Source organism: Rhea americana, unplaced genomic scaffold, assembly GCF_003343005.1.
Source record: "Rhea americana isolate MKP2758 unplaced genomic scaffold, rheAme1 scaffold_199, whole genome shotgun sequence".
NCBI classification, from domain to species: Eukaryota; Metazoa; Chordata; class Aves; order Rheiformes; family Rheidae; genus Rhea; species Rhea americana.
This window is the reverse complement of record NW_028186138.1, coordinates 1470083-1487642: the sequence shown is the minus strand read 5'-3', so window position 1 is coordinate 1487642 and position 17560 is coordinate 1470083. Positions and strand designations below refer to the sequence as shown.

The 17560-nt window shown below is 38.6% G+C and overlaps 1 protein-coding gene across 2 annotated transcripts in view; it reads right to left on the bottom strand.

The window, feature by feature from the left end:
- Positions 1-17220, bottom strand: part of TDRP (testis development related protein) — a 28757-nt gene extending 11537 nt beyond the window's left edge. The window contains exons 1-2 of one of the 2 annotated variants that reach the window (XM_085303219.1): positions 17028-17220; positions 4985-5044 (exon numbers count right to left, since the gene is read on the bottom strand). In XM_085303219.1, coding sequence (XP_085159345.1) covers positions 4985-5044; positions 17028-17135 — 168 coding nt within the window. In that variant the 5' untranslated portion in view covers positions 17136-17220. The remainder of the gene's footprint in view (positions 1-4984; positions 5045-17027) is intronic. The other variant, XM_085303220.1, reaches the window with a different exon arrangement.
- Positions 17221-17560: the final 340 nt, after the last annotated feature.

Here is a 17560-nt window from a genome sequence, read left to right as displayed (position 1 = left end):
AGGAAAGACTAAGGCAAAGACTGTATTCAGGACCTCAGCCTTCTCCTTGTCCTTTGTGACCAGATCTCCATACCCATTCAGCAGGGGGTTCCACATTTTCCCTGGTCTTCCCTTTGCTGCTGCCATACCCGTAAGAAACCTTTCTTGCCCTTCACTTCCCTCACCAAATTCAGCTCCATGATGGGCTTTCCTAACCCCATCCCTACATGCTCAGATGGCATCTCTATATTCTCCCATGTCACTTGTGCCAGCTTCCATCCCTCATGCTTTCTTTTTATATCTGAGTTTAGGCAGGAGCTCCTTGGTCATCAACACAGGTCTCCTGGCTCTTTTGCTTGTTTTCCTACTCATCCAGATGGACCATTCTTGAGCTTGGAGGAAGTGATCCTCGGGGGGGGGGGGGGGGAGGGGGGGGGGGGGGGGGGGGGAGGGAAGGGAAGCTGACTGACACCACTAGAATATATTCAAAAAGCTTTTTAAAAAAATCAAGTGAGATGACCACAAGCAACTGAAAAGATGAGAGAGAGCACTACTAAGAAGGACTAGAATTCTAGTACCACACGTTACAAAATTCAGACCTTTAGGAGGCTTTACTGGATGCTGCAGTCTACGAATTTTCAAAATGCCTATGAGAAATAAATCAGAGGCTTTTCAATATTATATCAGGTAGGACTGTGGACACCTAACTGGTCTCATGCTTGTTTGACTACGACAGCAGGGAACATCCCTATCAGAATAGCCATTAATAAGCTTTCTCCCCATCTTCCATTTCAGATGTTTAAAAGGTTGTGCAGTACAGTGTTCTCTGCAATCACCTGAAAAAAACCTGCAGAAGTACAATACATATATATACATACAGATATAATGAATCAACCAACTAGCAGATTACTGAAAAAACATCATTTGTCCTAATAGGCATTCAAAGATCTCAAGTCCTGAGCATAGATCCCACTTCAGCAGATTAAATTCCTAAGTACTCTACTCCTCCACCGTGAAAAAAACTGCCATTTAATTATCATACCTTCTGAAAYTGGTAGCACAAGTTGTCACTTCCAGAACATCATGTGAAGGACATAGTCTATCCCTAGTAAAACTGTCTGCTGTTTCTCCCTCTCACTCCCATTTCCTCTGCTTTGATGATGCTTCCAGTATCAGTGTCCATCTGTCAGACTGATTCTTGAGGATAAGTTTCGCAAGAAGGTAGGATCTGGCCTACCAGACATCCCTGCTGAAAGGGGCTGTCCCAATCCATCAGCTCCTCACACTTATACTGCTTTCCTTATGCCATGCTCTTGTACTTGTGTTAATTAAAGGATGTCAGAATTGGACAACCACCACAGACTCTGGAAGTCAGAGGCAACGTCATCTTTCCTCTGGCAATAATCRTTTATCAAGTCAAGCACCCTCTGAAGTTTGACGTTATCTAACCACTTTCTTCTATACAGCCTTGTACATATAGCACAGCTTCCCTCAATTCACCTCCTGAGCCTCATTCTATAAACTCAGTCCTTAACAGTATGAGTTTTCTGCTTTGTTGCTATACTGATTCAAACGATTTAACTGCATACAAACTGCATATATTGACTATAATTCTTTCCTTCTTTAGATAAAATCAGGAAACAAATGTCTACTGACAATCCACTTTGAATGTAAGTGCCTCAGAGAAGGACACCTCCTCTTAGGTTCAGAAGCCTACCAACTTGAGAAGGATTACTACAAATAGCTGACTTTAGGTATACTAGTCTTCTCCACATCAATGAATTCTGATTATTCACATAATTCTAAGCTTCCTATACTGGCAGGCACCCTTATCAGGTAATGAACGAACAACTGAAAAGCCTGCCAAAAGCCAATAAAGCATCACTGACAATTTTACTGTTGAAGGCACATAATTCACCATGAGAGCTCTACCAGTGGGTAAAAATATTCATGAAAAATGGAACATACACTAGAAATCACAGCTAAATGATAACCATCTGGGAATTCTAGCAGTTGGTTATATACTAAAAGAGTAAGTCCCTTCTAAAAACAAACTGAAAACTTACATCACAAAACTAATATACATAGATATAGATGAACATATACTAAAGAGAAAGACTATTTGTAAATTTAACTGATAAAGTGGATGTGATTAATGTATGCTTACACCTTATCAAGGCTAAAAGAACCAGCACAAAATTAAATTTATTCAAAGAATAATATTAAGGAATTGAGGAGAATGTAACTGTTTATCATGTATATGTAAATGTTTCAAAGCAAGAGATTAGAATGCATTGGAATATTACTTTAACTAAAATGGTATTGCTTTCTATCTGAGAAACTACTGATAGTTTGGATACATCCTGGTTAAATTTTGCTGCTTCCCAACTGCCTGACCAGCAGGGCCCTGGCGCACAGAAGCTGCTCTCTGTGGACAATGACAAGCCACATGACAACAGTCCTTAGGACCAAAAAGAGCAATTACAGGGGATTCTTTCTCCATATCTGCAACAAGAATTGGCATGTTTCTGTAGTTAAGCAGCTAATCCTAAAAAAAAAATAAATAAATAAAAAAAAAACACACACACACATACACACTCTGTTCAGCATGTATGAAATGAGATTTCCAGAAATTTATATTTTTGCCAATTTTAGCAGAACTTCAAGTATTTTCACATCATAGGATTGACAACTGGTGAATTAAACCCGTCAAATTATAGACATTCAAACGCTTGCAGATTTTTTTTTAATGGTAAACAAAAAGAACAGATTTTCCTATCAACCTTAACTAAGAAACAATTGCTTGTTCTACAGCTTCTGTTCCTCTTCCCCAACAAAAGGGGCCACTCCTTCCTCCTGAAAATCAGGGAGGGGGCTGGAGATGGAATTTGCCATATAAATAGTTTACAGTTCAGTGAAGTCACAACTAAGTGTTTTTTATTATAAAAGAGGTCATTCAGCTTTTATTCCAGAAGTGTTGTTATTACATTACAGGAAAGCTATCCATAATATGTAACAATTCAAGTAATAGAAAATGAAGAACCTCTGCACACACTTCCAGATTTGTTCAAGATATCAAACCACTTTGCATGAAKAAAGTTCACAATTCAACCAGTTACTGAGGAGCAAAGCAAGAGTTATTCAATTCTGCATCTCAGATGAACTGAAACTCCAGAATCTGACCCTATCAGAATGTCCTAGCATTTCCAATCTCATGTTATTACTTTTTCTTCACCTCAGAACTATTTTCTTTTCAAAGGTAGGTGTAATCATCATTGTAGATGATGCCTTCACTATACTTTTAGCTCAGAATTTCTACACTTTGATAAAACACCAGAGATTAGCTTAGTCAAGGCCAAAGGGCCCAGTGCAATGTGAACATATGCTAGACTTCTGCATTTCCCAGTGTACCACTAGAGGGTTCACAGTTCCTTACTTTGAAATGCCACAAGGCTTTTAACCAGTTATACCTGTCTTTCAGGAGAACTGTGAAGATGAAACCAGAAAACTTAGCAAGTGCTCACTGCTAAGCCAAYAGCTTCCTGCATGAGAAAACATTAAGATCATTTTCCAACCCACATCCCCTACCATTAAAGTTAGCTCACACATACTTGTGCACCTCTAAGCCTAGCTCAAATGCTTTTCTGTGTGAATAGAAATTAGSATTCGCCTAAAACTCAGGCTTTAAGATGCAATGAAGGGTATCTCCCCTAAACAGCAGATGTACCAATTCACTTCCCTTTTCTTCAAAGAACTTTGTTGTTTTTCATTATATAGCTTCAATACAGAGAACGATATATTCATGAAGTACACATACTTAAAAGGCCACACACATTCATCAAGCCTTAATCAATTATTCAGTATTTCAGAACTTCTGGAGTATCACTCTTACCAGCTTCTAAGACAGAACAGCATCAGTAAAAAATGAYGTGCTTTCATTAACAACAATAAACTATCAGAAGATGAGAATAATAATGAGCTTTTTTGTGAACCCATTTCTAACATAAGGGCGTTTTGTTTTATTATACAGAAATACTACAGCTCAGTGGATTACTTGGTGACTTTTTTCTTGAAATCAAAACACACACTTAAACCTTCCTGAATGATTAAGAAATGAACTAAAAGGGTTTCATATAAAAAAAAAAATACTAAAATTAGTTTAATACTCATCGCTTGGCATAAAATGAGTAGTTTACGTTTTCATAAAAAGGAATCTGTTTTTTCTATAAAGGAAAAAAAAGTACGTAGTACAACCTGACTTCTACTTTCAGTGAAAACCATGCTGCATCTGAAGTAGAACAAAAAAAGTAACAGATGCAGATGTTCAGTTTATACATATTAAWGTAAAGTATCATATTACATTAATGAAACCATCTTAAATGTTTTTCCCTGTACCTATGGAATTTTAAAACAAGCTCTAGCATATAACAACAATTTTCAGTTCTTTCATCTTCTACTAATGTATTTTAAGAACATTCAAAAAAATTCTTGGACACATATCAAGGTAAAGAATTTTCACTTGTATGCATACTTTATTTTGTATCTCTTTCAGAAAAGAAAGGACCTTAACCTCTTGTAGTCAGAGAGCCCACGGAGTTGCATATAAAGTATGCAATAAATAACATAAATTCCTTTTATTTTTAATGTTTTCATTGTYTATTATAGCTTTAGACTGAATTTCAGTTAGCCATCTTTTTGKTTTTTAATACATATAACTTCTATTTGGAGTAAAAAAAAAAAAATGGTGAAAAGATGCCTTTCTGCAATAATGAACGGAAGTCAGCCAGCTATTTTATTCAACTACTATTACATTACTAATATGTTACTTTGAGGAGTACCAACCCCCATCAGTACGAGGAAGAATCATAAGTAATTTAAATATCATCCATGAAGTGCATAAATAAGCCTCAATTCAGGCTGTACATGAAAAGTAAGTTCTTAACTGACACTGAGTGAAATACACACAATATAAAACACATTACACTTTCAAAGAACAGATATTTACCTTTGTTGCAAGCTGTGACACTGAAGATGAAACTTCATCATGAAGAAGCTGGTCTTTATTCTCAAAAAAGGATAAAGATAAAAAAGGCATCAGTCAGTTTCAGCTTGAGAATAAACAGTGACATATTTCAGAGTATTCGTAATGCTTTCATTTTATTCAGCCCATCAGAATAGAAAATGGTCAAAATATGATCACAATGCAAAACTAACTGAACACCACCAATAACTAAAATAACAAAGTTACATTTAGAATGATGAAAAATGCTTCACCAGAAGTAAAAACAAAATATGCCCAAAGCTCAGAAAAGATTTACACAATTTCAATACCACAGTATAAAAATAAATCTTAAATGARTAATTATTTCTACATTTTTATTATGCACATTGACTTTCTGAACACCTTATTAGACAGTAGTCTACGCACTGTCTATAGGGGTGTGTGTGTGGGGGTCCTCCTAAAATTATCTTCTCTATCAAGTTAAGGAGAGTTGCACTTCCTGAAGGACATGCTTTTGCCCCCAACAATTCCTACTCATTAATAACTCTAGGTTTCAAAAAAAAAGAGTCCTGAAGACATTAGAGTGGTAGTTCAGTAGGGAAGCATTTGTGCCTGTCCCTAAATTAAGTTGCTGTCTCAGGACTCTCACACCATCAAGTTACTACCAACACCTTTGAGACAGGACAAGAAGAATGTCAGAAATACTTTAGAGGCCAAGGAAAGATATGAAAAGCGGGAAAAAGTATACAGGAATTAAAAAGATGGGAAAAAAAAGTGGAAGATTTTCTCATTAAAACATAGATTGTAAGAATTATTTACTATACATACATATCCAAATACAAATGGGTCCAAATACAAAATACAAACAGCCACCTGTAACTGAAATCATCTAATAACAACTCCCTTCCTCCAAAACAAAACAAAAAAAAWKGRAAAMMWTYCMAARTGTTGATTTCGTAGACTCTCCTGTAGTCACTTCAGTCCATTTTTTGTTTATGACAGTCGGTTACTGTTTCAAGAATCAAATTTATTACCGCCCAGCTAAAGTAAGCACTAAGAAGTCAATATGCTCTTTGCTTAGTAAGCTCTAGTTTTTCAAAGTAACTCCATATAAACTAAAACGTATCTCCACACATACATACCCTAACACATAGAATGCACAGCAACCCAACTCCTACATATTTCCAAAGATCTGATCTCTTGCTAATGCTATTAGTAAAAYGGATGAGGGTATCTATGTGAGACACTTCTACATTGTTCAAGTCCTACAGGTAGGTCTTTAGATATTTTTTATGATTGGCCCAATCGTATCATTTTCTGCCTTTGGGAAACCAGTTTCAGATCCCAGCACCTTTTCTTTATTACATTAATTTTAACTTGCCTATTAACATTTTCCTTTATACTTCATATTATACTCATGGACAAAGATGGAATTAGGAGCATTTCTAGAACCAATACGAAGACCATTATACTACAGTTCAGTTATAACTGTATTTTGGAAATACTTTGRAATTACTTGTTGGGACAGAATACAAAGTGAGAATCATAGAATCACAGAATCAGTAAGGTTGGAAGGGACCTCTGGAGATCATCTAGTCCAACCTCCCAGCTCAAGCAGAGTCACCTACAGCATGTTAGACAGGGTTGCATCCAGGTGGGCCATGAAGATCCCCACAGAAGGAGACTCCACAACCTCTCTGGGCAACCTGGGCCAGGGCTCTGTCACTCTCACAGGGAAGAAATTCCCCCTCACGCTCAGGCRGAACTTCCTGTGCTTCTATTTCTGCCCATTGCCTCTTGTCCTGTCACACAGGACAACTGAAAAGAGTTTGTCCCCGTCCCCTTGACACCCTCCCTTCAGGTACTTGTACACATTGATAGAATCGTAGAATGGTAAGGTTGGAAGAGACCTCTGGAGATCATCTAGTCCAACTCTCAGTGTAGCCCATACAGGGAATGAACCTGCAACCTTGGCATCAGCAGCACCACGCTCTAACCAACTGAGCTACGCCTGCCCCCGAATCCCCCCCCCAGTCTTCTCTTCCCCAGGCTGAARAGGCCCAGCTCTCGCAGCTGTTCCTCATAGGGCAGGTGCTCCAGCCCTCTGATCATCTTCGTAGCCCTATGCTGGACTCTCTCCAGCAGCTCCATGTCTCTCTTGTACTGGGGAACTCTTATAATCATTCAAAATGAGAATATTACTTCCTGTGAATCTTAGTAAGCTATTTAATTTTCAGATTTTGGTTAGCTGTCTTTAACACATGAGAATATTATTGTAGGTAGGATACCAAGAATGACAAAGTTTAGATCTGTGCAAGACTAATATGAAGTTCAATGACAGATTTGGGGTTTTTGTTTGTTTTTTTTAAAGAGAATTGTTATCATTGTTTTAAACAGAAACCCATACACACACAATTTCAGAAGCTTCCCAGTTTTTCCTCAACACTGTCAGCTGTCAAAYCTTTGCATTGAGGCTGCAAAGCCTTAACTTGATGGTAGCTCTGCTTCAACACAAGACAACAGCTACAGAATACTTTTCTGATCTTTCAAAAAAAARRAAAAARRAAAAAAAAGAAAAAAAAATCTAGGAACTATAAAAACCCCAAGGGTAAGCATGTCTAAGACTGAATAATGATCACTGACGTCCAGAGCTGTCAGAGCTGCCAGTTTCAGCTACCAATATCATTGTCTCCAGGACAAACAAGATGATAGGTATTAACATCTTCCAGACTAACAACACCTCTTTATTTTAATTTTCCCAGCTCTGAGTATCTTAGGAAGGCTAGTAAAAGCATGCAAGTACACAAACAAAGTTCATGCTCTACTACGAAAAAASGGATGCTAGAGGCTGTATGCCTTCACACAAGCCAGAGGGCAAGCAAACAGAAGTGTGAAGCRGCTTTCACACTGCAAGCTTCTGCAGGAAAAGGTGAGAGATGTAATGAGCACCGCAAGTAGATAAGGAACCAGTTTACAGGCATAATAAAATGTGAAAACTGTCTTTGATGAAAGATGTAATTCAGGCAAAAAGTTAATTATTTTTTTCTTAATATGTGACAGCTAGGACTATGTTTTTTGTTAATATGTTCATATACAATGCTATGTACTACGCATAAGTAACGAAGCAGTAGCTTACAGTACCAGTTTTCTCAGAGTGGAGGGCTGACAGTAAGGAAGACAAAATAAAGTTAAAAGATATGAAATATAAAGATTAAAAGATAGGAAACCCTCAGGAAAACATCTGGTGAGAAGCAATTATTTAAAATACTTTCCCCACCCCCCCAGAGTGGGATACCTATTAATTTCAAGAAGCAAGTATTTCTATAAAGGAAGCTATATTGCTTTTCATATTTGCTTCCTAAGAGAAGGAGAGCTGGACATTTCTGCTGTATTTGTGATGCCCATCTCTATGTCCCATAGGCTTGCAGTAATTCTTGATTGAAACCGGCCAGTATGTTTCAATTTAGCAGTCTAAAAGATTTCTAAACATTTTGTGAAAAAAAAAATATGGCTAGAGAAAGCGGAGAGAATGAAATAAATGTCCCACAACAGGAAAAAAAGCATAGCAGAAGCACAGGCTGTCACTGCACATACTGACCCTTGCACGGATCATGGGGAGGGCCCTCAGGGTCTGTGGGGTAGGGATGGACTGCGGATTTAAAAAAAAGTAGAAACATCTAAGGAGAAAAGTCAAGTAATCATATACACTTCTGATATGTATTCTCTGCTTTTATTAGTCTTCAAATTTGGGCATGTGACAATTCTTTTAAAAATTTTTTGGGAGGCAGGAGTCTACTGTAGAGGTACCTGCAAAAAGTCAAGACAAGCTTGCTTCATCACATCACATAAATGCTGAAGCTCTGATCAGTTATGAATTATTTCACGGTATTTTYAGTCTATCCAGCTTACAGTTATGACAACTGATTTTCACTTGAACTTAAAAGAAAAATTTAGACTACATTCTTGTAACATCTAGTAACCAAGTAGGTGACTAAATGCTAACACAAGTGGGAAATGCTGATCAACAACTTGAATAGCCTTACAGTTCTGTCAAGGGAATGTTGGTATGCACAGTGTGTTTTCATAAGGAAACAAGTACCCTTTTGTTGGACATACGGCAAACCATAAGGTTCTCAAGGGATTAATTCAACTAGCACACAAACCTTTTTGTACAGAGATCAAAATTGTAATCTACTTCCCTCAGCTTCCTTTGCGGTAAAGTAATTAATTAGTCTCTTTAGATCATTCACTTTAATAATTCAGTCCAAGATGAAAAACACTGGACTTCAAAGAGTTAAAGCAAATAATAGCATCATCTCACCCTGCACGCCCTTCTTTTACTCTAGTACATAAAATGGTGTATTATTGATTTTCTCCAGGCAGTTGTGGAACCTACACTAGATGTCAAAGCCAAAAGTACACAAGACTAAACAAGTTATTATAACAMGAATAAATACACCTTTCAGTGTAAATTATCACTCTTCTACTATCCTATTAAATCCCCTCTGCCTATTGCCATGGCTCATCAAGGACTAAGCATAATTTAAAGTCTAAATTATCATGACTGTTAGAGCAGATAAGATCATGAACTATAGATGAACAGCTTAAGTGAAAACAAAACAAAAACATATACCACCTCAAGAGACATGCTCCAGGGTAGAATTTAACACAACTCCTGGTACTACACAAACACTGAAAATAATTTAGCAATAGGASATAAGAGGAGAATACTCAGGAAATTGCAAATCCAAAGCTGGAAAGATTCCCAAAACACTGATTACAAACCAAAGAGTATAAAAATTATATAAACATAGGCCAACCAGAGACAGTTATCACAGATACGGAAGGGGAGATCACACTCCTGGATCACTGTCTTAAAATACAGTTAACAAAACTGCACAGCTTCCTTGAGTTCAAAAAAGACTTTGTTCTAACTTTATATGAAAAATAAGACTAAAGCAGATTGTTAATGCAAAAGTCACCCTACTTCTTTAGTTTTATAACTGAAATAAAAGCTTCTTAGTTAGAGTACTAAAGTTAAGGTGAGAGGTAATTTATCTGTAGAAACTCAGTAGCATCGGGCCACAATTTGTTCGTCATACATAAATACACTTGGAAAAGCCAATGTGTGGGTATATGCTTTTAAAGCCATGAAATTCAGACAACTTCCAGAACAGTGATCAAATGTAAATGGACATAGAAATAACAATATTATTTTTAATATACTCTTAACATAGCTGAAAAATAGGACTGAACTGTACCTGAACACTTGCACAAAACAGAGCATGCACTTTAAGAAAACAAGGTTCACATTTTTAACAAATAAAGGATATATTACGTAGTCATACACAGGGCACTGTCTTCTGGGACAAAAGGCTCTATGCTCAGCAGACACTAAATCCCATGCTTAACTCTGTATTACCTCTGCAGAGAGGAGCAGAGGAAATTCAGAGTAAGATCATTTCATTAATGTTGTCCTTATTTTATCTACTGCTATACCTCCAACTTCCATTTGTATGCCATTAAAGCAAGCAAGTGAACTAAAYTAATTGTCATGTAGGCAATGATGTAACTTGAAAATGTTCTATTAGTATCACCAATGAAAATGTTAAACTAGGTATTTCTAAAGTCTGTCCATACTCAAGGATAATTTGGTATTTTAAACGTTTTTTCCCCCTTTTATATAATATATATACATATACACACACACACACACACATTTTTCTCCTCCAAATTGCTCATTAAACTTGGGAAGCATCTACATTATAACCACAAACCATATAAAATACCACTGTGACTACTATGCTGCAAGTTTCCTCTGCCACTTTCTGGTAAAATTGAGAGTACGTTTTCTTTTGCTTTGTGCACAGAACAAAGCCTAAATACGTTAAATAAGCACAGTTTCATTGTTATATATATTTATTAGGTAACGTCAATCTCTAAACATACTTCTAAAATGTAATTCATCAGTCCATTTTTAGATTAACCTATTTCGCTCTACTTGTGAGAGTTCAGGTGACTATTTCAGATGCCGTAGATAACTTCCCCTACGCATTAAAAATGCTTCCATGTCCTAGGTCTCAGTCTTTTGTAACTACCTTTTATTCAACAGATTGACTTGAAGATRAAAAGTAGTTTTCCCATCTTTTCATCTTTTAAATATCAAAACTGAATAAATTAAAGAAAATAYACGTTCCTCCCACAAAAGACCCCACAGCTGTCAAAAGCTTGTTTAGTATTTTCATAAACTGTTTCGAAGTTTTAACTGCTGATTCTTCCAGTTATTGCTTTGCATTGCTTGCATTTTCAAATAAAATATCTAAATTATTTCCATTTTTTTAGCGTCAATTGATGATAAAGGCCAAAATTTACTGGAGAAGATTAATTTCAGACCATAAGAATATATGTAAGAATACTTTTGTACTTCCGGAATTTATTGACATTACAAAATAATATCAGAGCACCAGATTCCTATGCTGTATGTTTTTACATCAATACAGGAAGTTTGGGGAGTTTTTTAATTAATTGTTCACATTTTTAAAAAATCTTTTTAATGAGTGATTTTACTCAGACCTTGTTTTTCATAAGACATTTTTGCAAGAACATTATTAAACACCTTAAAAAAAAAAAAAGTTCAACTCATTAAGAATTTGGTTTTGCCCAATCTGATTACAAACTCTAACTTACGATATTTAAAATATACTTCAGAAACTGGAAGCAACTATACTAAGATCAAAATAACATTAATGTTACAGTTGAAACAAAGTCAAATATTCAGCTTGACTTGAATAGCTTTAACAATTTAAATACTCCAGTGAAGTTTTCCATTTTTATGACATTGATCTGATTAAGAATTTTTCAATCAACTGTTTTTAATAACTCCTCTGTACTAAGAGTTCATATTTTCTSTTTCCTTATCCAGAAAGCAAACCAACACTAGTTCAAAAGACAGTATCAGACATAACTATTTTTACGCAGTCATAGGTATTTGAAATTAAATTATGTATCTAAAAAAATCTTCTGGTAGTAATGATAATATTTGCATAATATAGTTTCTGCAGAACAATAGCAAAAGAGACTGAATACATGATTTTTTGTTGTAGTGTTCACCAGCAAAGCCACTGTTTTTTTGATGTACCACCTTCAGTTTTGACATAGCTCTATCAGACCAATATCTGCTCTCCCAGGTCTACTCAAGAAGAACTGATGATGAAACTCTTTGAAAATATACTTCCATGACAGAATTAAGTACTAGTCTACCTGTTATCATTCACTTGTAATAACTCCACCTAAGGATATCTAACATATGTAACCACTGACAAAAGATAGGTTTCTACATTTTTTCCCTTGTTTTTATATAGAAACTATTTTACTAGTAAAATATTCAGTGGATAAAAACATTAATTATTGCTCAGAAAAGTATGGTATTTTAGTTTGTTTGTATATTAATGGCACTAAAAAACTCCAGCACTGCTAGGGAAKTGTGACTCTAGAAACTCTGCAAAACAATACAAAGATACAACAAGTAGCTTGGGGAAAGTAGATTTCAAGAAACGATCTAAAGAAGAGGACGGTGGTTTTATGGATCAGTTGAAGAGGATAATTCTGTCCCAGGCCAGCAGGGAAGACGACTAACAAAGTTGCTGGCAAACAGAGGATACCTTAGCTGGTAAAGCACAAAGGAAGACACAAGTGATAACACTGACAAATGGGCAAGTGGAAAGGCATGTATTAAGAAAAACCTTGAAAGCAGGGATAGAAATTTGACTTTTAAGCGTCCCAAAATAAAGGGAATCTAGCTGAGGAATTTAAAAACAGAAGGATGTCGCAAGCTTTATGTTATAAGCAACAACATCAATATCAGCCATGGAATTTGCACATACTAGAGGACAGGAGAAATGCCATGTAGCTATTGGAAGCTGAAGAAGAGGAAGTAACCACCAGCAGGACAGGAAGTAAGGGTCTGCACAAGAATTTCAGCTGTCTAGACAAAGAAAAATAATAAAAAGTAGACCTGGATTTTATAGAGGAAGCAGCAGTACAGACACAGATTTTTCTTGTATTTTATTTTTTATCCATTATGCAAAAAGAAAAGTCACAGATTGCCTTGAGCTTGCTTGATTGAAAGAAAAAAATAGATTCTGATGCTGTCTGTAGGAGGAGACCAACCAGAAAATGGGTGCTTTGAAAGATTTCTGAGTGTCAGAATTAAATAATGGAAAGGAGTAAGAAGTAAGAAGCATATACAAGCAGGGCCAATGGTGTAAAGACAGTAGTATAAATCAGGAAGTGAAGTACTTCAGAAGTGAAAGAGTTTTTAAAATAAAAAATAAAAGCACAGCTCTGTAGAGCTCCATTAAAGTGGTGAGAAAGGAAGAAGCTCTACTCAAGACGTTGCTGAAGGATGAATCAGAAGAGCAAGGCAGGCCAAGGAAGGCTTCAAGAAAGTTTTCAGTCAGTCCCACAGTTTAATGTTCAAGAATCATGACTGAATACAGGTGATGGATTTTAGTCAGGAAAGTGTTGTAAGAACAGCTTTGATGAAAAGGAAAGAAAAAACAGGCTAGCATACAGGGGACTTATGAACAAGTCAGAAGAGTAGGCAAAACCATATAGGACACATTTAAACGGTTAGAAAATGAAGGAAGGACATTATCTGGATTAACATTTGCTACTTTATTTTTTAATTAAAAAAAAAAMCTCTTATTCAATGTATTAGTAAAACAAAAACTTCTACTCAATTCCCACCCATTCCTTCAGGGCCTATCTCTGTTCAACTCAATTTAACATGAAAGCTTGTATTTAAAATCGTACCAGAGACTTTAATATATTAATTAAAATAGATAACTAAAATTCTGTATAGCTAGCTTTAGAACATCCAGAGAACAAGTCTAAACAGAATTCAGCACAAAACATGCTTCTGCACATACTTTCTTTGCATTTTCTGTTATATTCTTTGTTATATTCAGAGAAGAACAGGTCAAGGCTAAGGATCTGAAATATTTTATATGAAATATAAAGCTGAAAAAGGTAATATAGTTCAGCTCACATCCATCAACTAACTACCCTAATATGTTTTTTTTAGAAGTTCAGCACCATTTTACATACGAGTTACATGAAATACTGACACATCATTGACATCTGAGACCCATAATAGTAGACTCTAATCAATGAGAAGTTAGCACGAGTGCAAAAACATTGCCTTGCAGAAGTCCAAAACAGGTATTGTTCTCATTCTGAAAAAACACCTACAGTCTGAAACATAATGAGCCTCTTACAACCTGCATGCATGTTTGCCATGCATTGCTCTATGTTTCTCATGCATTTTCAGACATAAAAAGCACATTAATTTCACTTTAATACGTGCAAATAGTACAAATATATAAGTTGTCTTCATGTATTAATTGTAGCTTTAGCCAATAAAGCATGTTCACTTTGCAAAAAGAGACTAGGTATAAATTAAAATTAGTTTAATGATTCAATCTGAAACTGTCTGGTCTAAAAATATATATATAATTCATACAATTATTTACACAAGTACTGTTTCAGAATTGACTTCTCTTTCTTATCTCAGGAAACAGCTTACTATTTTAAACAAGTGTTAACAATTCAAAACACTTTAATGTATGCAGAAACTTTTTGCTAAAAACACAGCTAAAGGCCGACAATTCCCTCTCACTGCAATTTTCATACTTGAAAATTCCTTTCTGCTCTCCTTGGGATCAGAACCAAAGCATTCTCAAAAACAAAACCAACAAAACTTCTGTCTTCAGATAAARCTAAACATTTCTGTTTGAGAAAGTGAGACTATGAACTTCTAATTTACACAGATTCAAATGTCTGCCTGAGTAAGCTTAGAATAGGCTTCCAGCTTCCATACCTAAAYAAGATGAGTAAAATTTTTTATGGAGTAATAAAGGTTTAACTTTTTTTTTTTGTAAATTTATTTTCTTTCTACTGCTATAATCATCAGGTTGATCAATGAGAACTCCTTCTCTCTTTCTCAGCTTTGAAGAAATATCATGTATCAGCAAAAAYTCATTACTCTGGAACACTTTCAATCAGCTCTGTTTTTAATGGCACAGATGCTACTACCATATTCTGTAAGTAAATAGTTTCAGGATTATTTATTTTATATTTGAATAGTAGAAGCTTAGGAGTAACCTACCAGCTTGTTTCAGTTAAAAATTAAAATTTTTAATTTCCATTAAAAATGAAAAYAAAATCAAATGATTTTGTTGGGGAAAACAACATAACAAAAATTAAAATCAAAGTGTTATGACTTCCGTCAATCTTTCCTTTTACCAAATAACGTACCAGAAAAGAACATAGAGAAAAGGAAATCTAATAGTAAGTTTATGTTCAAAAGCTACTGCTGGGCTTTCTTAATTCATTAAAAAGCACTCAAAAACAAGTTACTTTGGCTCTTAAGAGAGAAAACTGGGGAGGTATCCTGGATATTTTTTCTTCAGATGAGGTAATTCCTCATTCAATGATGACAACAAGCAGCAGAGACTGAAGACCACCAAGGTCTTCTTACAATAGCATTACTATCCCCGAAGGTGGCTGCAGATGCTGGTCAGGACCCTAAGGAGATTACAATACAATGGACAAAAAAGCAATGCAGTGTCGCTTAATATTTCTTAGTCATAGAAACTCTGCTGCACAAAGTAAAGGATAAAATAATGAAAGTACTATCAGGATAGAAGACTGATCTTCTGATCTGGGGGGCTATGGCAAGGGGCCTCAAAGGGGTTTGGGAGTATTTGTGGTCAGAGAAGAGAAGCCATGAATAGCCAGTGGGATTTAAACAAAGCTTTCAGGGACCTTTGGTGTTCAAGGAAGGTTTCAAGAGGTAAGCCAGAACAGTAGACAGAAAACCAAGCAGCACAGTGAAAAACAGTGGAAGTTTCCAAGGACCTCAAGATAGGAACTGCAGAAGGAAGGAGAAATCAGATATGGTAGAGGAGCATGTAGGAGGCCTCCCAGGCCACCTTCAATCACAGAATCACTCTTCACCCCCAAGAAGGGTCACCAACCACAAGAAGGGTTTCTGTTATACCTCTCCTATGGGAGAAGATCCTCTTCACCCCCACACTCCTTCACAACTGCTGTCAAAAAGCTTGCAAGGTGCAGACAGCTCCTATGGCTGCAGAGCAGCAGAAATGACMAGGCCAGATCTGACTGAGGAGCTAGCTTGTTATTTCTGATAGGGGTAAGAGCTGGTAAGAGGGAGGCCGTGACTGGTGCTAGTGGGAGAGACCACTCTTAGCTATGGCACTGACAAGTCATAGCTGTCAGCAGGAGGAGGGCCAGAAACTCAAACAGAGAGCAGGTTATTCAAACACATTCCCATTCTTCTAGCAAGGTAGGCACGACAGTYATGGGCCAAGGTGCTTTTTTTTTGTTGAAGGGAGGACAGGGGAAATGTTAAATACAAGCCTCAGCTGTTTGCAGYGCTGGGCATACACCTAAGACCAGCTGTGTGACAAGAGAAGATGAGTTCAGCAGCAAAGCAGTACCAGCCAGCGTAACAGGCTACCGAGCTGGACGGCTGCCTGATTGTTATCAAGTTTTTGAAAGCAAGTCAACAAACATCACTTCAGCTGTTTTCCCCGATACTCGGTTGATAGCGGGGTCCCTCCAGAGCGTGCTTGCTGGGCGATGAGCGCCCGGAGAAGGTCACTACTGGTGTTTAACTTACCACTCAGCGACGCAGGCTCTCGAGTAAGACTGCGGCTATTTAAAGATAACCGAGCGCCATTACCCACACCGACAGACAGCGCAGCCGTGCCGGAGCCGCGGCGCCCTGCACACACGCACATCTGCGCAGGCGGCGCCCGCGCCGAGCCCGCGTCCCTCACGGCGCCCGAGGAAGGGCCGCGGCGCCGGGGCAGGGCGCAGCCCGCCCGGCCGCACCGCACCGCACCGCCCCGCCCCAGCCCCCCGCGCGCCCGGGACGGCCAAAACCGCCCGCTCCCGTCGCCAGGCGGGAGAGCGGCGCCCTAAGGCGGCCGCCCATCGCCCCCGCGGGCCGCGCTCGTACCTGGGGGGCCGGGAAGGCGGCGGCGGGCGGCGGCCCGCGGGGGCGGCTCTCCTCCTCCTCGGGCGAGTCGTCCAGGAGAACTTTGCTGCTCTTGTTGAGCTTCCACATGGCGGGCGCGGCGGCGGCGGCCTCGCCTCGCTTCTTCCCGGCGGCCAGAGGGGCGAGGCGGGAGTGGGCGCTGCCTCCGCTGCCTCCGCGGCCCCCGGCCGGGCGGCGCGGCGCGGCTGTCACCCCGCCGGGCTCCCGCGGCGGCAGGCGGGCAGGCAGGGAGGGGAGGAGCGCAGCCCGCCCCCCGGCCCCAGCTCCGCTCCGGCTGAGAGCAGCTGGGTGAGGAGGGTCCCGCCCGCGGCCGCCACTGCGGCAGGGCGGCCCGGGGGGCGGGGGCGGGCGGCGCCGCCGCCCCCCGCTGTCCCTCCTCACCTGCGGCCGCTCCCCGCCGCCGCCATGTTGGCCACGGGGGTGGCGGAGGGGGGTGGGGGGGGAGGACCGGGCTTTCCCGTCACCGCGGCAACCGGCGCGGCGCCCGCCGGCYT